We start from the raw sequence: 23,335 nt of genomic DNA, 5'->3' as shown, positions 1-23,335 counted from the left end.
AATGCATTTCAGCAGTTCAAGAAGGAAGCTCACCGTCACTTTCTCAAGGGTAATTAGGGATGGGCAATAAATGCTTGCACAGCCAGCAAACCAGACTTGAAGTTTAAAAGCTCCAAGCCAGCAATAATAATGGACATAAAACAACACAGTGTGGAGCTGGAGGAACACAGCAGGAGAGACAGCAACAGATGAGCAGAAAAGTTGATGTTTCAGGTCAGCACCCTTGACCCGAAACATCAACTTTCCTGTTCTTCTAATGCTGCCTGGCCTGCTGTGTTCCTCCAGCTCCACACAATATTTGTCTCTGACTCCAGCAACTGCAGTTCTTGCTATCTCCAAATTATAATGGATATGTCATTTTTCAATCAAACATCAATATTTGGTTTGCACACAAACCTTTTTGATGATCTTAATAATTTCCTGAAATAGGGTGTCAACACATTAACAGTAACCACTTATTGCTATGTTAAGCCTATATTAGAATATGTAAAATCATGTATACATCACTATTTGATGTATTGTACATTTGTCTAATCTGGTTGTACTATCCCTCACAATCCTAATATCTGAGCATGTACAAATGAATTTATTGCTCAACAGCTATAATCTCCACTTTATTTTTCATGGAAATGCTTATTAGCAGTATTCTATCATTCACAAGCTGCAAGGCTTGGAATGAATTTGTGTAAAGGATGACCCAACTCCACATCTATCTGTTTCAGGAAAGAAAACGAAAAAGTGATGCAAGGCTGCTTTCTTCAGAAAACACAATAAATCGTGTTACATATTATGGTAACCACAAACAAAACACTGTTAACCCAGACTACCAACAAATGCTTTCCAGAATTTCTTGCAGCAATCAAAGTAAGTCCATTTTATGAATAACATATATTTTTGGAAAAAAATGTTAAAGATATAACCAAGTGAATCTTATGGTGAATAACTGACTACAACAATTGAAGAGAATGCTCAGTAGAGTGGCCCATTACAATTACACAAATCTTCCTTGAGGCTTTTCCTTACCTCGTTGATGCTCCTGAAAATATGAAAAAAACCCTCCTTATTAAGAGCTTCTGTCTCATTGATGAAGCTTCAAGCCAATTTGCATTCAAGCTCTTAAAAAAAACATTTTGACACCTGTGTACAAATTGCACCTCAGTGGCTGAGACAACCGTTCGAAAACAGTTAACAATGCTAGTACGCCAATAATAATGCAAATGTTGTTAAAAAAAGGCTAATTCCTCCAATCCTCCAACATTGACCACTCCCTTAAACAAATTACAGATCTACAAATTAACCGAATATTAATCTGATCTTCCATGGCTCATACTATATCTCAATACCAGATTTTGTTGAAATCTGTCCCTTAATTTTAAGATAAATTGTTAAAGATAAGTGGACAAAGACATTCAAATAGAAACAAAATATTAGGATACTGAAGATCAAAAGTAAAAGCAGAAAATATTGGAAAAATTCAGTAGGTTTGATGGTAACTGTTAAGACAAACAGTTCTAGTCTAATATGATCACTTCAAAACAGGCAAAACAATACCTGTGGCCAACTTATATAGCAGTTGTGATAAGAAAAATATGTCTTTATTAGTTTAGTCCCATGGGGTCTTATCCCAGATGAGAGTTTGTATTGCCTATGGAGTAAGCTGGAATAGCCTATTCCATATTGGTTTTATTTTCAGTGATTATTCCCTCTATCACCAGAGTGTTAGCATGTGCGTCTGGTACAGCATGCATCATCTTTAGCTCCTAATGTTTCTCTCATCTGTTTGGGTAATGTTGACTGGAGCAGAGTATCTCTAAGACCCCGCAGACTCCTCAGTCAGCGTACACAATATTAATTTACCCAGGCATCTTAGCATGTATCGGGAAAGGACTAACAGCAAGAGTTTGGTGTCAGTGAACTAGGTCACAACTTTATTTGAAGACAAAAGTTAAACATTAAATTTTACACTTCTAACAATTCTATTGCTAACTATCCAATTCTTTAGAAACTGGAAATACTTAACAGATAATTGTAACTTTGTTGATTTGTGCAATTGTTTGCTCTGTTCCTCTCTTCATGGGCTGATTCTCTCTCTGGTCAGAGGGTGAGCTGCTGTGTTCAGTGCTGTATCATGAAGTGCCTCTCGGTAGGCTGGAGAGTTTGGGGGTACCCAAGTCCTGCGGGCTGGGTGTTTATACCCTGCTGGTTACCTTCTGGAACTTTCAAAGGACTTGACCAATCAGAGGCATCAAATTAGTTGGCTTTATCACCTTGAAATGCTGCTAATGGCTCTCGATGGCTTGTTTAACAGTGACCCCTTTGCTGTGTCGGCTGTTGGGCCTGGAAGTCTGGCTTCATATCAGAATATACACTGCTGAGATGCTGCTGGGCCTGCTGTGTTCATCCAGCCTCACATTTTATTATTTTGGATTCTCCAGCATCTGCAGTTCCCATTATCACAGAATATACACTTGCTATTTTGTCTTACTGAGGCATCTCTGCCTCATGCATCTCGTACTTGTTTGTCAGGAAAGGTTGAGTTGCCTTTGCACACTTCCTGATGTGTTGTGGTACCTAACAAAAACCAAAAGAACTGTGGATGCTGTAAATGAGGAACAAAAACAGAAGTTGTTGAAAAAGCTCAGCAGGTCTGGCAGCATCTGTGAAGAAAAAGTCAGAGTTAACATTTTAGGCCTGGTGACCCTTCCTCAGAACCTCAGTTCTTAGTTCTGAGGAAGGGTAACCGGACCCGAAACATTAGTCTGATTTTTTTCTTCACAGATGCTGCCAGACCTGCTGAGCTTTTCCAGCAACTTCTGATGGTGTTGTGGTACCTCTCTGGTTTCAGTTGTTTGGGCTTGGATCTTGTAAGGACTTCATCTGAGGCAGAATTGTCTTTTGTATCTGTCTTGGCTCAGGCATTCCCAGCATACTTTGCTTGTTGGCCAATTTTAATGCCCTGTTTATTTCAGTTGTTGTGCCTGTATTTCTGGCCTCTCAATCATTTGTATTGCACTTGAACAGTTGCAGGCTTCTGCAGGAAAGATATACAAAATGCTCTGTGGAATTTTCTGGTTCTAATGCTCTTGGGATGTGGGAATGCTCCATGTAGAACTGATGGTCGAAGCACGAGTTTGTCTCAGTAGTACTGCTCAAATCTGAGTCAAATGGTTGTCCAACAGTGGGATTTATTGATATAAATTAACCTAATGCTCCATTGAAGCACTGAAGAAGTACATTGCCAAAGAAATTAAACTTATGTACTTGTGCAGAAGATAAAAACAATTACACGGGTACAATAACAAATTTAAAGTTTCTACCTTGTGAGTCAAGCTGTACAATTTAAACAGATGAATAAATTAAATAAATAAATTTAAATAATCTATTCCATTGTTGTTTGTGGAGACTTGTTCAGATTGATAACTGTGATTCAAGTTCTATAGGGCGGCATGGTGGTTCAGTGGATTTGTTTCTGTGTGGAGTTTACACATTCTCCCCATGTCTGTGTGGGTTTCCCCGGGTGCTCTGGTTTCCTGCCACAATCCAAAGACGTGCAGGTTAGTTGGATTGCCCATGCTAAATTACCCATAGTGTCCAGGGATGTGCAGGCAAAGTGGAGGGGGAACTCAGGGTTACAGGGATAGGGTAGAAGAATGAGTATGGTCGGGATGCTCTTTGGAGCGGTTGGTGTGGACTTGAAGGGCTAAACGGCCTGCTTCCATAGTGTAGGAACTCTGTGATGATTCTGATTAATACTCATTGGGGTGGGGGTGGGGGCCTCAAAATTGGAATCAGTTGTTTGTGATAGATATAAATGTGAAATTGCTTTTCTCTTTACTGGCTTATTCCCTGAGTAGAGGAAATAACTTGGGAGAAAATTCACAGTATAATTTGTTAGAAACGTGTAGTGGCCATCCAAATCAATTATGCATACTGGAAGCTTGAAGCTGCAGTTCATTGAATGTAAAGGTTATCTCAAAAATGTGGGTAATATATTATTTCTTTTCATAGTATTTGTGAGACTCGCCAATACAAGCAACAACTGTTGTGTAAATGCCCTTCTGCAAACCTTGTTTATGATTCCAGAATATAGCTGTCTACTTTCAAAGTAAGTTCTAGTTTTGCTGATTTACTTACATTATTCAGATTTATAACTAAGTAAGATTATTTTTATATCACTCAATTTTTCTTTTAGCAGATTTTGCAAAATTTACGTTACTCAAGAAACGCCTTTTTCATATTTTACACATGGTCAAACATTTCTACCTTCGCCTAACTGATGGCTCTTTTTATTGATTCCTATGTAACTCATTCAGAGGTAACCAGATTGAATTTTGGCTTAATGAGGAAACCATGCTTCAGTTATGTAGAACTTTCAGTCAGAATGCATGCAGATATTGGATTCAGTTGACAACAATGAAACACAGCAATAATTTATATTTATACAGTGTTTTTAACATACTGAAACATCTCAAGACAGAAGCATTATATATATAATATATACATAATATGTACATTAAAATGTAACAGCAGCAAACATAAGGAGATTTTAGTTCAGACGACCAAAACTTTTAATTACTAGAATGGTGTTTCAAAGGGTTTCACATAGACATTATAACAGAACACTGATACTGGATTACATAAGGAGATATTGGGCAGATAATCAAATGGTCAATCAAAGTGGTTTAACAAGGAGTATCTTAAAAAATGAAAGATAAATGAGAGATTAAGAGTGTAAATTTCATAACTTAGGACCTTGGCAGCTGGAACAATTAAAATAGGCCACGTTTAGGGATATGTCATAGGGTTGTGGGACTGGAGGAAATTTCAGAGATGTGGAGGAGGGAGGGCATGAAGGTAATTGAGACTAAGCAGGAGTATTTAAAATAACCTAGTGTAGTTAATGAGCAGAGGAGTGATGGGTGAACAGGACTAGCTGCGAATTATAAATTTTAGGAAGCATGAAAAATCTATGATAAATTGCGAATTTTACTTTGGAGGAAAGACATGGTGGTGCATAGGCAACAGCAACTTTTGAAAACATGTTCAAAAACCCGTTACTGCTATCATTTAGAAGGACAAGAGCAGCAGTTATGTGGTGAACAAATCATAGTTTATTCACTGTTGTTGGGTCAAAATCTTGGACCTCCCTCCCTAACAGTATTGTTGTTCTATTTACACCAAATGAACTTAAGCAGTTCAAGAAGAATTTAATTGGAGGAAATTCCTGCTCATCACCACCTTCTCAAAGGCAATTAATGATGAATAATAAATACTGGCCCAGCCACTGGCAATAGACCATCAATGAATAAAAATAGGATTTGGGCGCCAAAGTTTTGAATGACCCTGAATCTGCAAAGGGTAAAATGGAGAAGATTAGTTTGGAGTGCACAGAATGGTTGGGTCTAGAAGGAACATAGATATGAGCAATGATTTCAGATGCAGATGAGCTGAGATACAGTGAAGGCATATTGATGGAAATAAATTATCTCCTTCGTGATGGCACAGTTATATGGACAAAAGCTTACTTCAGGGTTAAATGTGACACCAAAGGTATGAACACATCAGCCTCACGCAGTTACCAGGCAAAGTGATGGAGTCAGTAGCTAAGGAGCAGAGTTTGAAAGTACTTTCTGTAAGTGACAGGGGCAGAAACTTGTTTAGAAGGATTCAAAAATGAAATTTCAGGAAACAAGGGTACAAATTGGGGAAGAGTAAAAGATTTGGAATGGTAGTTTGCAAGGATTTCATAAAGGATTGGTTTTCCAGAAGAGGAAAGATGACATTATGTTTAAAAGAGAGAAGGACAGCATCTGAAGAAAGATTAATTTACAGAAAAGGCCGACAGAAGGGGATGTTGAGCAGTCAGAGGGTTAGTTGGAACAAATCAAAGGAACAAGTTGTGTGTTTCAAAGACGATATGAACTCAGAGAGAATAGGAAATAAACAAATTTTAAGAAACTATTTGAATTCAGGGCTAAATCACAGGGAGCTTTAATGAAATTTAGCTTTGGTGGGCTGGTGAAGAAGGGAAAAACAATAAATGCTGTAGATTGTATGGATTCACTTCTAGTGATAAATATATCTATGAATTCCTTGCACATTTTGATGGAAGTGAATGTAGAGTAGATGGGAGAAGGTTTCAAGAAGATGGGTTATTGTAGAGAGAAGAAGCCAGAGGTTATTTTTTCATTCCAGGACAAAAACTGGAATAATGAGCACTTCTAACGAACAAAAACTTAATGCAATAGTGCTTTGTGTGTTCAGCAAGTTGTGGCAGTGAACAGCAAACAGCCACATCCATTCATGTTGGAAGTCTTCAGTGAGCAAAGCTGCATTGAATAGTTACAATAATTTGAATGGGGAGTAGAGCATCAAAAGATGGAAATTACGCTGAAGTTTGACAAATTAGTAGCTGCAGAGATGTTGAAGTAAAGTGACGAACAGATGTTATCTGGTTTAACGTGTGTACTTAATGGTTTTTCCAGATCAATCTGTTGAAGAACCAACCAGAGAAGAGGTCATCCTATACTTGGTACTGTGCAACAAGAAAGGAATAATTAGCAATCTAGTAATGCAAGGCCACTTGGAAGAAGACTGGCCATAATAAAACAGAATCTTTTCTCTTAAACGGGCGTGATGCAGTTGATTCTAAGACTAGGGTCCTGAATCTAAATAAAGGAAACAATGATGTTAGGAAGCGAGAGATAACTATGATAAAATGTTACTTTGGAAAAAAGACATAATGATGCATAAGCAGTAGCAAGCATTTAAAAAGTGCATGGAGCAACTGCCTTAATTATTTATCCCTGCCTGACACAAAAATAAAACTGAAAACATAGCTTGACCATGGCTAGCTAGGGAAACTCGGGATAGTTTTAAATCCAAGAAGGAACATCCAACTTGGCCAAAAAAATCAGCAAACCTGAGGATTGGCAGCAGTTGAGATTTGAGCAAAGAAGGATAAGAGGATTTACTAAGACAGGAACAATAGAATATGAGAGTCAGCTTATGGGGAATATACTAACTGATTGTAAAAACTTCAATTGTTATGTGAAGAGAAAAGGATCAGTGAAGACAAATATAAGTCCCTTACAGTCAGAGACAGGGCAAGTTATAATGGATTACAATGGCAGACCAATTAAATAGATGTTTTGGTTTTGTCTTCTTAAAGAAGGACACAAATAATGTCCCAAAAATGTTTGGGAATGGAGAGTTTAGCGAGAGTGAGGAACTGAAGGTATCAGTATTAGTAAGGAATTGGTGTTGGGAAAATTGATGAAACTAAAGGCTGAAAAATCTCCACGAACTGATAATCATGAAATGTTTCGAGAGGCTGGCCATTGCCCACATCAACCCTTGTCTCCCAGCCTGCCTCAATCCCCTACAATTTGCCTACTGATGCACAGCAGAGGCCTTTTCCCTAGCCCTTCACTTATCCCTGGAACACCTGGACAACAAGGACACCTATGCCAGACTTGTGCAAGTCGAGTACAGCTCTGTCTTCAACACCACTTGCCCTCCAGACTAATCACAAAACTCTGAGACCTTGGTCTTGGCTCCAACCTTTGCAACCAGTACCTCAGCTTTCTGACCCACGAACTGCAATAAGTGAAGATGGACAACTGCACCTCCTCCACAATAACACCCAACACAGGAGCCCCCCCCCCCCACCAAGGATTAGTCCTCAGCCTCCTACTGTACTCCCTGTACACCCACAACTGTGTTTCCAAATTCCAAACAAACACCATTTATAAGTTTGCTGATGACACCACTGTGGTAGAACGGACATCTAATAATGTCGAGTCAGAATACAGAAAGGACACAGCAGGCTTGATGATGTGATGCAGTGAGAACAACCTCTCTCTCGACATCAGCAAAACTAAAGAACTGATCACTGACTTCAGAAAGAAAGGAGGAGAACACGCCTCCATCAACCAAACCAAGGTTGTGAGGGTGAAGAGCATCAAGTTCCTAGCAATGACGATAACTGACAACTTGGACTTGCCACATAGGTAAGACAGTCAACAAGGTACAACAATGCCTCTTCTTCCTCAGGCGGCTTGGCAAATTTGGCATGTTCATAAGGTCCTTCACCAACTTCTACTGATGCACCATTGCAAGCACACCATTAAAGTATATAACAGCCTGGCATGACGACTGCTCTGCCCAGGACCGGAAGAAACTACAGAAGGTGGTGTGCGCAGCCCAGACCATCACGGAAGCCAACCTTCCATCCACGGACACAATTTACACTAGCTCACTGCCACAGAAAGGCTGCCAACATCGTGAAAGATCCATTACTAGTAATGCTGTCCTATAACCTCTTCCTTCAGAAGATACAGAAGCTTGAACACACGTACCAGCAGGTCCAAGAACAGCTTCTTCCCAGCTGTTATTAAACTGATGAATGGAGTCCCGACCTTCAAATAATGCTGATCTTGCTAATGTTGATCTTGCTTAGCGCAGGCCATATACGATATAATCTGGACACCTCTGATTAATTGCCCTGTACCCTATGATCTGAATGATCTTGCTCACTATGATCTGCCTGTACTGCTCGTAAACAAAGCTTTTCACTATACTTAGGCACACGTGACAAAAAATAAATCAAATCAAATCTAAACCCAAGAGTAGTTAATGAAGTGGCCCTGGAAATGCTGGATGTTTTGGTGGTCAGCTTTCTGTAGATGGCCTACAGACTTTGGATTGAAGGGTAGCTAACGTAACCCTATAAATTAAAAAAAGAGGTAGAAAGAAAACAGGAAATTATAGAATTATGGATGGTTTACCAGATTGATTGCTGGGCTAGCAGACCTGATGTACGAAGAGAGACTTGATCAGTTAGGACAATATTTACTGGAGTTCAGAGGAATGAGGGGGATTTTCATGGAAATTTGTAAACTTATGATAGGGCTAGACAGTGTAAATGCAAGAAGGATGTTCCCAATGACCAAAGAGTCCAGAACCAGGGGTCAGAGATAATGGGAACTGCAGATGCTGGAGAATCCAACATAACAAAGTGTGTAGCTGGATGAACACAGCAGGCCAAGCAGCGTCTCAGGAGTCATGGTTTATGGGATAAGCCTTTTCTGACTAAGATGAGGAGAAATTGCTTCATCCAGACAGAGGTGACCTGTGGAATTTTCTGCCACAGAAAGTGGTTGAAGCCAAAACATTAAATGTTTTCAAGGAAGAGGAGGATCCAGTTCTAATGATTAAATGCATCACACCAAATTGAGAAAAAGCAGAAACAGCATACTGAGTTGGATGAGCAATCCATGATCATATGATTGGCAGAACATGCTGAAGGGCTGAATAGCCTCTTAAGATTTCTCCTGGCAACAAAGTAGGAGCCTGTTCTTTTTCCTCCTTTTCCCCATTTTCCTTCTATTTTCTTCTCTGCCCTCAGCAGCGAAGCCAATGCAGCAAGCCCAGAGCAGTGAGCCCTCGTGCCCTGGAACACAGTGAGCAGCGAGCCCTGCAGCAGCACATGGGTTGTGAGCCCCAGAGAGCAGCATGTGGAAGAGCCCTGGAGCATCACACAGGCGATGAGCACAAACTGGTGGGAGTAGGCAACCCGAGGTGGTGCCAGAGGGACCAGGTCCCCGGACCAGTGGTGGCGGGTGGGGGGGCGGGGGGCGCAGGAGGAGTGGGGGTGTGGGGTGTGGCGGTGGCTGCGGTTTGAATCCCAGTACAGTACGACTTACCTAGTTGCTACTGAGTCCCGATGAGGAGCGGACTGGAGGCTGGAGCAATGCAGGATAATTGCTGGACTCGGGCCTGGTGCCACATACTGATCATAGCGAGCAAGATCATACAGATCATAGTGTAGAAGGCAATTGGTCAGAGGCATATATGTTATATTGCACATGGCGTGCGCTAGGTGAGATCAACATTAGCAAGATCAGCATTATTTGAAGTTCAGGACTCCATTCATCAGTTTAATAACGGCTGGGAAGAAGCTGTTCCTGGACTTACTGATACGCGTGTTCAAGCTTCTGCATTGGACTGTAATTTAAAACCTTTCCACTATGTTGTAACTACCTCTGTAAGTAATACCCATGCTTTTCTTTAATCTTCTTTGTGCAAGACTAATATACTTTTTGTACCCTGTAAGATTTGTACTGAGGTACTTGCTCCTGAGATGGCGCTATTAAAAGGCAGCCTTGAAAAAACTTTTCACTGTAGTCCTATACTTCTGTATTGTAGTAAAAGAGACAATAAAGGATATTCTATTCAAATGCTCTATCCAAGTCACACTCCCATTTTGTATGTTTCTATTGTTAGGATTTTGAAAATGTATTGGTAAGTGAGTAATTGTAAATTAATTGAGAGGGAGTTCTTCAAAGGGTGGATACAACAAAAATTTATGTTTATAGAGTGCATTCAACACAATTAAACATCTTGGAAGTGTTGTAAAATAACGTATCAAAGTCAGCCACACATGGAGATATTAAGGCAGATAACCAAAAGTATGGTCAAAGAATGAAGTTTTCAGAAGTAATCTAAAGGTGGGGAGTGAAGTTGAGAAACAGAGAAGTTTAGGGGAGAATTTTCAGATCTTCAGGAGTCCCAGAGCCACAGCCACTGAAAGGATGAATCTGATGGTAAAGCACCAAAAGGCAGGAATGGACAACAGCTCAGATTTAGATCAGCATAGGATCCTTGGAGGATTATCAAACTGGAAGAGATTGCAGAGACGGAGAGAGGGTTGAGACCATGAAGTGATTTGTACCCAAAGATGAGAATTTTAAATCCAGATATTGCTCGACTGAGTGCCAGTATATCAACAAATGTAGGAGTGATATTGGAATGGAATTTGCTACCAGTTGAGACACAGGCAGCAGAGTTTTGGATTATCGTAGCTTTATGTAGGTAGAATGTAAACACTGACTAGGGATCTGTTGGAATAGTCAAGTCTTGAAGTGATGAAGGTTGGTACGAGAGTTTCACCATGAACTGGCACACGAACAAGTCAGTTGATGTTCATAGACAGAAATAGGTGGTCTTACCAATGGCATACCAGGTTGAAATCTCATCTCAGGATCAAATGTGACACTAAGGTTCCAAAAAAGCTGGCTTCACCTCAGACAATTGCGATTGTGAAAAATGTAACGAGTTAGCTGGGGAATGGAGTTTAAGAGTGGGGACTGAAAATAATCATAAGCCTTTGCATTATTTAATTGCGGGAAATTTCCGCTCATCTGAGCCTGGATATTGGACAAGCAGTCTGATAATTTAACAACAGTGTTTGTTGCCATTGTACATTTAAAAGCTAACTCAAAGCTATTGCTCAGAGGAGTAATTAGAAATTGAAAGAGGCCAAGGATATGTCCTTGGGAGGCACTACAGATGCGAATGCGGAGATTCTCTGGATATTGTTAGATCGGTAACGAGATCAGAGAAGTCATACCATGGACAGCAAAGGAGAGGCATTCGAGGAGGTTGGAGTGGTCACCTGTGTTAAAGGCTGCAAACAGGCACAGAAGGACAGAAACTTTGCCAATTACAGTGGATTTTAGCTGTGACTTTGATAAGAGGTACTGTGGGAGGAGGAAAGGACACTTTGCAGAGATTCAAAGTTCCACGGAAGTCTGGAATGGATTTGGGAGGTGTCAACACCTTCAATGACTATGAAGAGCAAGAGGAGGTTGGAGATGGGACTGTAATTTGCAAGGATAGTTGAATTTTTGGAAGAGGTAACAGGGTTAGATTTAAAAGATTTGACAACGTCAGCTAACATGAGGGAGGCAAAGTTAGGTGATCAGCAGTTTATTGGGAACAGGATTAAGATGGAAAAAAAGTGTAGGGTTGGTATGGGGAAAGAGTTGTGGGTGGAGAATGATGTAAAGTATTGATCAGAGATAGCCTTCACAGTGATTAATGTAACAGAGGCACAGGGCTTTTCATAGATATTTTTAAATATACAGTGGCCTTACAGTGGGTTACACATGCTTTTATCAGCAAGATACCACAATTTAGGAGGTTAAGTCATGAAGATAAGTTGCATGAATTTGGCTTCTGTTTATTTATGTTGAGATGTTGGAGAAGAGATCAAACTGAGGTCTTTGGAAGCTGATTCAGAAAACTATTTATTTGGTAGGACATTTCAGGGATTAAATCTTAAAATCAGGAAGAAATATTGTTTTTTCTTACACAGAAGCTACTGGAAATTTTAAACACCCCCCAAAAAATAGAGTCTAGTGAGGTCTTCAAGATTGATATTATTAAACAGTTGTTTAAATTAGAATATCAAGGGATTCAAAACAAAGGTAGGTAAATGGAGTCAGGGTACATTCCATTTATCAGTTGGGATGTTTTACTGATTTCACGGTCGATTGTGTGTTACTTGCAAAGTGTGTTGATGACTTAGTTTCTGAAATGGAGATTGATGATAAGGTGGTTGCCAACTGAGACTACATGCTGCAGTTTTGTCAGTTGTTAGGTAGCAGTGCCATCTACTGGCAGGTTCCTACAAATAGTCACACATGGGATTGTGAGATAATAAAATGTGAGGCTGGATGAACACAGCAGGCCAAGCAGCATCTCAGGAGCACAAAAGCTGACGTTTCGGGCCTAGACACTTCATCAGAGAGGGGGATGGGGAGAGGGAACTGGAATAAATAGGGAGAGAGGGGGAGGCGGACCGAAGATGGAGAGTAAAGAAGATAGGTGGAGAGAGTGTAGGTGGGGAGGTAGGGAGGGGATAGGTCAGTCCAGGGAAGACGGACAGGTCAAGGAGGTGGAATGAGGTTAGTAGGTAGATGGGGGTGCGGCTTGGGGTGGGAGGAAGGGATGGGTGAGAGGAAGAACCGGTTAGGGAGGCAGAGACAGGTTGGACTGATTTTGGGATGCAGTGGGTGGGGGGGAAGAGCTGGGCTGGTTGTGTGGTGCAGTGGGGGGAGGGGACGAACTGGGCTGGTTTAGGGATGCAGTAGGGGAAGGGGAGATTTTGAAACTGGTGAAGTCCACATTGATACCATTAGGCTGCAGGGTTCCCAGGCGGAATATGAGTTGCTGTTCCTGCAACCTACAGGTGGCATCATTGTGGCAGTGCAGGAGGCCCATGATGGACATGTCATCTAGAGAATGGGAGGGGGAGTGGAAATGGTTTGCGACTGGGAGGTGCAGTTGTTTGTTGCGAACTGAGCGGAGGTGTTCTGCAAAGCGGTCTCCAAGCCTCCGCTTGGTTTCCCCAATGTAGAGGAAGCCACACCGGGTACAGTGGATGCAGTGTACCACATTGGCAGATGTGCAGGTGAACCTCTGCTTAATGTGGAATGTCATCTTGGGGCCTGGGATAGGGGTGAGGGAGGAGGTGTGGGGGCAAGTGTAGCATTTCCTGCGGTTGCAGGGGAAGGTGCTGGGTGTGGTGGGGTTGGAGGGCAGTGTGGAGCGAACAAGGGAGTCACGGAGAGAGTGGTCTCTCCGGAAAGCAGACAGGGGTGGGGATGGAAAAATGTCTTGGGTGGTGGGGTCGGATTGTAAATGGCGAAAGTGTCGGAGGATGATGCGTTGTATCCGGAGGTTGGTAGGGTGGTGTGTGAGAACGAGGGGGATCCTCTTAGGGCGGTTGTGGCGGGGGTGGGGTGTGAGGGATGTGTTGCGGGAAATACGGGAGACGCGGTCAAGGGCGTTCTCGATCACTGTGGGGGGAAAGTTGCGGTCCTTGAAGAACTTGGACATCTGGGATGTGCGGGAGTGGAATGTCTTATCGTGGGAGCAGATGCGACGGAGGCGGAGGAATTGAGAATAGGGAATGGAATTTTTGCAGGAGGGTGGTTGGGAGGAGGTGTATTCTAGGTAGCTGTGAGAGTCGGTGGGCTTGAAATGGACATCAGTTACAAGCTGGTTGCCTGAGATGGAGACTGAGAGGTCCAGGAAGGTGTTGGTGAAGTGGATGAACTGTTCGAGCTCTTCCCTCTTCCGCACCTACACAGGCCCAAACCCCACTTCTTCCTCCGGTACATTGATTACTGTATCGGCGCCGCCTCTTGCTCCCCAGAGGAGCTCGAACAGTTCATCCACTTCACCAACACCTTCCACCCCAACCTTCAGTTCACCTGGGCCATCTCCAGCGCAACCCTCACCTTCCTGGACCTCTCAGTCTCCATCTCAGGCAACCAGCTTGTAACTGATGTCCATTTCAAGCCCACCGACTCCCACAGCTACCTAGAATACGCCTCCTCCCACCCACCCTCCTGCAAAAATTCCATTCCCTATTCTCAATTCCTCCGCCTCCGCCGCATCTGCTCCCACGATAAGACATTCCACTCCCGCACATCCCAGATGTCCAAGTTCTTCAAGGACCGCAACTTTCCCCCCACAGTGATCGAGAACGCCCTTGATTGCGTCTCCCGTATTTCCCGCAACACATCCCTCACACCCCGCCCCCGCCACAACCGCCCTAAGAGGATCCCCCTCGTTCTCACACACCACCCTACCAACCTCCGGATACAACGCATCATCCTCCGACACTTTCGCCATTTACAATCCGACCCCACCACCCAAGACATTTTTCCATCCCCACCCCTGTCTGCTTTCCGGAGAGACCACTCTCTCCGTGACTCCCTTGTTCGCTCCACACTGCCCTCCAACCCCACCACACCCAGCACCTTCCCCTGCAACCGCAGGAAATGCTACACTTGCCCCCACACCTCCTCCCTCACCCCTATCCCAGGCCCCAAGATGACATTCCACATTAAGCAGAGGTTCACCTGCACATCTGCCAATGTGGTATACTGCATCCACTGTACCCGGTGTGGCTTCCTCTACATTGGGGAAACCAAGCGGAGGCTTGGAGACCGCTTTGCAGAACACCTCCGCTCAGTTCGCAACAAACAACTGCACCTCCCAGTCGCAAACCATTTCCACTCCCCCTCCCATTCTCTAGATGACATGTCCATCATGGGCCTCCTGCACTGCCACAATGATGCCACCCGAAAGTTGCAGGAACAGCAACTCATATTCCGCCTGGGAACCCTGCAGCCTCATGGTATCAATGTGGACTTCACCAGTTTCAAAATCTCCCCTTCCCCTACTGCATCCCTAAACCAGCCCAGTTCATCCCCTCCCCCCACAGCACCACATAACCAGCCCAGCTCTTCCCCCCCACCCACTGCATCCCAAAACCAGTCCAACCTGTCTCTGCCTCCCTAACCGGCTCTTCCTCTCACCTATCCCTTCCTCCCACCCCAAGCCGCACCCTCATCTACCTACTAACCTCATCCCACCTCCTTGACCTGTCCGTCTTCCCTGGACTCACCTATCCCCTCCCTACCTCCCCACCTATACTCTCCTCTCCACCTATCTTCTTTACTCTCCATCTTCGGTCCGCCTCCCCCTCTCTCCCTATTTATTCCAGTTCCCTCTCCCCATCCCCCTCTCTGATGAAGGGTCTAGGCCCGAAACGTCAGCTTTTGTGCTCCCGAGATGCTGCTTGGCCTGCTGTGTTCATCCAGCCTCACATTTTATTATCTTGGAATTCTCCAGCATCTGCAGTTCCCATTATCTCTGACACATGGGATTGTGGGTGTTTCTGGCTGGGCCAAAATTCATTGTCGCCCTCTGGAACTACTGCAGTCCACGTATACCCATAGTGCTGTTAGGGAGGGATTCCAGTCTTTGTATAAAGAACAATACAGGAGTTTTCAGTGACCTGTCATTTTCTGATTCACTTCAAGTTACAGATTCAGGTTAAATCAGTTTGCACAATTCCATTAATGAGAAAACATATTGAAAGTAGCCAGTTATCTGATTTTGGTGCTCATATTGCAATCACCAACTATGTGAAGCATTACAAATGGAAGGGAATAGCAAGATATGTTGAGTACTGTTGTATATGCCAAGAGTTTCCACAATTGTTTGACAAATATGGCACCCAGTACCACACAGTACAGACGAGCAATCTCCAGGCTTTTGTTCTGAAACTTGTTTGAATTAATGAACCTCAATCGGGCACAGTAAAGGTGCAACATAAATGCTCAGACATCTTAGACATTTGGAGAACTTTTTGAGAAATCAGCAAGGCCTGATTGTGTTACTATTCTAGTATGTGGATGTTGATCGGCTAAAGGATCAGTCTAGCTGCGATGTACCTTGCTGTCAGCACTGGAGCTAATATAAGGAAGTTCAGCACATTGCCAGAGGGTTCCTATGCACAGCATGTATTTCAGCCCTTCAGTAGAGGACAATTGATACTTAACAAAATAAATTCATTCATAGGTAGGATTTATATTCTTGGCCTGCAGCCTGTCTGTTCCCCTAACCACACTCTGCTGCTATCAGCTTGTACAGAACTGAAGCAAAGTGCCTGTGCATTATTTAGCAGCTGTAAAGTGCTTGATATGGCCTTGCAATTAATTCTTCATCTTGTTGACTGTCAAGCAATGCCCATGATTCAGGAAAAACTGAATGTAAAGGAAATTACCATTGTAACTAACAGAAACTATTTGCTGTGATATTACCTTGCTATTTAAAGTGCCAAGATTCTTTATATTGTTTCTAATTATAATTTTTGATCCAATAGTTCTGTTCTGGAACAAAACAGGCCAATTTTCACCAATATCATGGCCTCTCAGTTTTATTTTGTCTATCCCTGTTTACGATATTGAGCAGAATTCTGTTCTGTTAGATTTAGGTTCATTTGTTTCTTTATTACAGTTGCCAACAGAAAGACCTTCTGATAAAAGCCAATAACGACATTCTATATCACCTTGGCAAAGTATTTCAGCACCTGCACAACAAAACTAAGAGTATTGTATCGCCTGATAAATTTATTCAGTGCTTGGTGTTAAACCAAATTAATGGTAGGTACGCTATCCATTTCAGTTAGAATATTTAATGTAACTTTATCTATGAACAAGGAGTGTGCAAAAGAACTGATGAAACTGGTTTAAGAAATGGAAAGAAATACAATACATTAAGTTTCAATTGAAATACTGTCTTATTGGTAATAATGTCTAGGGGGAAACTGAAGCACACTGATGTACTAATAGTTTCTGAGGTGGCATCAAGGGATATGTTGTTATTGCTCCTCATCCCACCCACCTTGCTCCCAAACACACGATTTTCTATCTATCAAATTCCTAACCTCATCTTTGTTCACTAGTAACTAACATTTCTATTGTACCTTTAATGGAAGAAAAAGTCTCAAGTCACTTCACAGAAACATTACCATTGAGGCTTTGATACAGAGCAACATTGTGTACAATCAGAGGAGATGTTCCTCCCAGACGCACATCAGTCCTCAATACAAATCAGCAGCTTTATTATTAGATTAGCCTTTTAAAGTCATTTTTATAGGACATAGTAATTTTCAAATACTCAAACAATTAACGTATAATGTTCACAAATGTTTAAGTATTTTGTTTCTACGTTTATTTTAAGTGGGGAGTCAATCGGATGCTGAGGAACTTTTCCGTTCACTCTGTAATTTATTACAAGACCAGTTGAAGAAGACCATGTTTGTAAGTATGGGAAAAATATTATTACTTTATCCTTCTATTATACCATTGCATCAAGTTGTAGGGAATGATCAAGTGAATATATTTAGCGGTGTACACCAAAGATCCAAAGATTCCTCTGCTGTGGTAAAGATTCATCTTATTAGGTATTAGACAGTCTAACTTGACATCATCCAAATGAGTGAGTGCCAGTAAGTTACTCATCTGTGGAGGACATAACTTCTATCACAATACTATTTTCATCTGTTGGATCTGCTATTTGCAAGTAGGCTCTTGGACCTTGTGTGAGAAAAATTACCCCAGTATTTTCTCTTGTATTACTTTGCTGTCGTTTCTGGTGGAGTAACCCCACCCCTCTCCCTGCCCCCACCGTGACTCCACCACTAACCTACCCACCAATGTTCAGTTAGTCCCCTGTTACAACCCTTATAAAAACTTTACTCAACACAGCAAATGTTGTCATTAAAAAGTTGAGGTGGACTCTCCATCACATGTCTTCATCATTGCTTGACTTGAATGGTTAGGATGAGAGCTCACTACTGCAACTGGTACAGGAAGATCCAGCTGCAAGGATAGAAAACACATCACAGATACTGAATATAATATGTTCTCAGTCAGTGATCGCTGCTGACCAGAAGGTCTGTCCCTGGACCTTTATTGGCACTCAGAGTACCAAATATTCTTTCCAAATATAATTTCTTTTTTGGGATGGGGGTGTCACTGGCTGGGCCAGTATTTGTTGCCCATCCCTAGTAGCCCCTGGAGAAGGTGCTGCTGATATCCTTTCTTGAACAGCCACAGTTTGGGTGGTGTAGGGACGCCAACAATGATGTTAGGAAGGGAGTACCAGGCTTCTGACCCCGTGACACTGAAGGAACGGTGATACATTTCCAAGTCAAGATGGTGAGTGGCTTGGAAGGGAACTTGCAGTGGATAGTCTTCCCTTATCTCTGTTGAACTTATCATTCAATGAGGTAACAGTTGTAGGTTTGGAAGGGGGTCTTCAATAAACCCTGGTGAATCTCAAAAAAAAATGTGTACATGGCTCCGTTGTTCATTAAAGTCAAGAGTCATAAAGATGTACAGCATAGAAACAGACCCTTCAGTCCAACTTGTCTATGCTGACCAGATATCCTAAATAAATCTAGACCCATTTGGCCGATATCCTTTCTAAACCTTTCCTAATCATATACCTATCCAAATGCCTTTTAAATGTTGTAATTTTCAGATTTTTAAAATAATTATCAACAAAAATGAAATTTTGTTCATGATTTTTCAGCATCCATGTTAAGTCATATCAGTATCAATATTTATTTCTATGTAAAAACAGATTTGGTATTACTGCTTTTCATTTACTGATTTGCTGTCTGTGAAATGTATTTGTATGATCAGCTGTTTCTGGAACCTGATGTCATCACTGCAACTTAACAGTGGAAACTCCCAGAGGAGAACACTACTATCAATTGGAAATCAAGAGAGCTAAATCTCTCGCCTTGTAGACCACGAGATCTTGTGATTTAGCTTTCTTGCAGATACAAAGCATTTGATCTCACTTCGCCATTGAGCACAAATTCTGGACCATAGTACCAATGTTGCAATGCTCTGGAAGAGAATTGAAAAATTATGTATGTTAATACTTTTCTGTTTAATTTTCTGCAGAACAGATTTGTTGAGGATTTGCATGTGCTAACCACTGAGGAATATAGAAAATGTTTAAAATGCCAAAATGAATTCCAGCAGTTTGGACACATGCTCACTATTCCTCTTTCACTTTATGAGCCTTCATCGGAGAAATGTTATCAGAATGTAGTAAGTGTAACATTTTAAAACTCATTTTGATTAAACTTGAAATATTCTAGGAGTCAGATGTGGATTTGTCCTTTCATGTTTGATCTGATGTTTGGATATTGAACCTAATTCTAAATTTCAATCTTGAAAGTCATTTTAGTTAGCACAATTTCCCATAACTTTGACAATTCTAGGAAATTTTTCAATACCCAGGCAACATGACACAGTTTAGCAGAAATGATTAATAATTGAATTTAGCTAAAGGTTTCAATTAGTTCTGTAATCTGTTTGTTGATCACAAAATCAATATTTACACAAGCTTAAGTAAACTTATGCATACTTTCTGCAAAGCTAAACCATCTAATGCCAATCACATCATTATATAAGTGTTAGGAAAGAACCAATATCTCAGAATGTGAACCCTTTCTCCTTACTGATTGATATTGAAAATTAAAACAAAGCAAGGAAATAGCTTGTTGCTGAGTTTTTATTAATCTAGACAGGTATAAGATTCATTGATGGCTATCCTACAGTGTGCCTGTAGACAGCATGTATTCAATATTAATTTAGGAACTTAAAAATTTTTGTGTTTGAAGTTTTATTTTATTATTTGGTCATGTGATGTGGATTTTGCCTGCTGGGCCAGTATTTATTGCTCATTATTAAATGCCCTCAAGAAAGTGATAGTGAGTTGTCTTTTTGAACTGTTGCAATTCTTGGAGTATAGGTTTGTCCACACTGCTGTTTGTAAGGGAGTTCCGAATGATGATGCAGCGATAGTGAAGAAATAACAACATAGCTCCAAATGTGAATGTTGAGTAGCTTGGAGAGAAACTTGCAGGTAATGATGTTCTCACGTGTCTGCTTCCCTTGTCTTTAAAAGTGGTAGATGTTGCAGATTTGGAAGAAGTTGTCGAAGGATCCTCGGTGATGTTGCACACCACTACCACTGTGCATTGGCATTAAAAGGAGGGAAGTATTAAGGTGGTGCTTGAAGTGACCATCCAGCAGGTTGCTTCGTCCTTGATGATGTTAGACTTCTTGAGTGTTGTTGGAGTTGTAACCTTCCAGGGAAGTGTCCCATCACACCTAAGAATTTTGCCTTGTAGATAGTGAACACGCATTCATAAATGGAGGGAGACCATCAATCAATTAGTCTAACATCTATTGTTGAAAAAATATTGGAACCAATTATTAATGAAGTAATAGCAGTACATTTGGAAAATTATAGCTTAATCAAGTGGAGTGGGCAAAGCTCCATGAAAGGGAAATTGTGGCTAGCCAACTTATTAAAGATTTTCAAGGAAATCTGAACCAGAAAGAATAGAAAGGAACCAGTAGATGTGTTACACTTGGACTTCCAGAAGATGTTTTACAAAACATTGAATCATAAAGACAAGCATGCCAAATGGCTTCTTCACTGTCCTATCTACCTGCAACTCCACTATCAAGGAGATATGAACCTACATTCCAAGGTCTCTTCATTCAGCAACACTCCCCAGGGCTTTATCATTCAGTGTATAAGTCCTGTCCTGATTTGCCTTAGTCAAATGTGAGGTGCTGCATTTTGCAAAGTTAAACTCCATCTGCCACTCTTCAGCCCATTGATCCATCTGATTAAGATCCTATTATGCTCTGAGGTAACCATCTTTGATGTCCACTACACCTCCAACTTTGGTGTCATTGACAAACTTACTAGCCATACTTCATATATTCTCATCCAAATCATTTATATTAATGATGAAAAGCAGTGGACCCAGCACTGATCCTTGTGGCACACTGCTGGTCACAGGGCTCCAACCTGGAAAGCAACACCCCACCACCAACCTCTGTCTTCTACCTTCAAGTCAGTTCTGTATACAGGTAGCTAGTTCTCCCTGTATTCCATGTGATCTAACCTTGCTACCCAGCCTTCCATGAGGAACCTCTTGAACACCTTACTGACGTCCATATAGATCATGTCCACTGCCCTCACCAATCCTCCTCAATACTGCTTCAAAAATCAAATTAGCGAGATGCGATTTCCCAAGCACAAAGCCATATTGAATATCCCTAATCAGTCCTTGCCTTTCCAAATACATGTAAATCCTGTCTCCCGCCACAACATGCACATCACTGATGTCAAGCTCAGCAGCCTGGCTTTTCCTTATCACCTTTCTTAAATAGTGGCACCATATTAGCCAACCTCCAGTCTTCCGGCACCTCACCTGCAGCTGTTGATGATACAAATATCTCAGCAAAGGGCCCAGCAATCGCTTTCCTAGCTTCCCACAGAGATTTAGGGCATGCCTATCATGTGCCAGGGATTTATCTACCTTTATGCATTTAAAGACGTCAGGGCCTCCTCCTCTATAATATGGATATTTTTCAAGATGTCGCTATTTATTTCCCCACCTTCTCTGTCTTCCATGTTCTTCTCCACAGTAAACACTGATGCAAAATGCTCATTTAGTATCTCCCCGTCTCCTACGGTTCCACATGTAGGTAATCTTTAAGGGGTCCTTTTCACTCCTTTTGTTGTAAACATATGTGTGGAATCCCTTTGAATGCTCCTTAACCCGATTTGCCAAAGCTATCTCATGTCTCCTAGTTGCACTCCTGGTTTCCCTCTTAAGTATACTCCTACTGCATTTATACTCTTCTAGAGATTCACTCGCTTTCTCATGTTTATACCTGACACATGCTTCCTTCTTATTCTTGACCAAAACCTCAATTTCTCTGGTCATCCAATATTACCTACACCTACCAGCCTTACTCTTCATCCAAAGATGAACATATTGTCTCTGCAACTTTTGTTATCTCACTTTTGAAGGCTTCCCACTTTCCAGGAGTCCCTTTACCGACAAACATCCACCCCCAATCAATTTCTGAAAGTTCTTGCCTAATACCATCAACATTAGCCTTCCCCCAGTTTAGAAATTTAACTTTTGGGTCCGGTCTATCCTTTTCCATCACTGTTTTAAAACTAATAGAATTATGGTCACTGGCCTCAAAGTGCTCCCCCACTGAGACCTCAGTCACCTGTCCTGCCTTATTTCCCTAGAGTAGATCAAGTTTTGCACCTTCTCCAGTTGGTACATCCTCATACTGAATCAGAAAATTTTCTTGTACACTCTTAAAAAAAGTCCTTTCCATCCAAGTCCTTAACACTACTGTGGTGCCAGCTTATGTCTGGAAAGTTAAAATCCCTACCATAACCACCCCTAGTACTCTTACAAATAACTGAAATCTCCTTACAAATTTGTTTCTCAATTTCCTGCTGACTGTTGGGGGTTCTATATTAGAATCCCAATAAGGCCATCATCCCTTTTTTATTTCTCATTTCCACCCAAATAACTTCATTGGACGTATTCCCAGGAATATCCTCCCTAAGTACAGCTGTGATGTTATCCCTAATCAAAATGCCACTCCCCCTCCTTTCTTGCCCCGCTTTCTATACTTCCTATAGCATCCATACCCTGGAACATTAAGCTGCCAACCCTGTTCATCCCTGAGCCACATCTCTGTAATTGCTGCATATTCCAGTCCATTGTTCCTAACCATGCCCTGAGTTCACCTGCCTTACCTGTCCGGCCTCTTGCATTGAAATAAATGTAGTTTAATTTATCAGTCCTGCCTCATTCTTTGCTTTGTTCCTCGCTGTATGACTGTTTGACTTGCTCCTTTTCCCAACTGTACCGGTCTCAGACTGATCTCTTTCTTCACTATCCCTCTCCTCAGAATTTCATCCATTTCTGTTCCTCGATCATTAATTCCAACGTGTACAATGACATCCTGCTGGTCCCTGTCCTCTTTGAGAATATTCTGCACCCTCTCCAAAATGTCCTTGGAAATTATGCCTCATTTTCATTTTAAATGGGCAAACAACTAAATTTAAAGAATTTATTTTTAAACCATGAATCCTAGTTTTAGGGTCTCCTTTAAGAGGAAACATCCTCTCCATATTCACCCTGAAAAGACTTATCTGGATCTTTTGTTTTTCAGTCAAGTTGCCACTTGCTTTTCTAAGCTCCAGCAGCTACAAACCTAGCCTGTCAAACCTTTCCATATTAGACAATCCATCCATTCCAAGTATTAATCTG

At 41.7% G+C, this 23,335-nt stretch overlaps 1 protein-coding gene across 1 annotated transcript in view; it reads left to right on the top strand.

The window, feature by feature from the left end:
- LOC125457850 (ubl carboxyl-terminal hydrolase 18-like) overlaps positions 1–23,335 on the top strand; it is a 45,917-nt gene that overhangs the window by 8,000 nt on the left and 14,582 nt on the right. Inside the window, exons 2-6 of the mRNA XM_048542540.2 lie at positions 723–864; positions 4,009–4,105; positions 16,663–16,808; positions 17,389–17,468; positions 19,125–19,274. Of these exons, the coding sequence (XP_048398497.1) occupies positions 723–864; positions 4,009–4,105; positions 16,663–16,808; positions 17,389–17,468; positions 19,125–19,274 (615 nt within the window). The remainder of the gene's footprint in view (positions 1–722; positions 865–4,008; positions 4,106–16,662; positions 16,809–17,388; positions 17,469–19,124; positions 19,275–23,335) is intronic.

This window comes from Stegostoma tigrinum, chromosome 14, assembly GCF_030684315.1.
Source record: "Stegostoma tigrinum isolate sSteTig4 chromosome 14, sSteTig4.hap1, whole genome shotgun sequence".
NCBI lineage: Eukaryota > Metazoa > Chordata > Chondrichthyes > Orectolobiformes > Stegostomatidae > Stegostoma > Stegostoma tigrinum.
The sequence above is the reverse complement of the archived record's forward strand: the minus strand, read 5'-3'. Positions and strand labels throughout refer to the sequence as shown.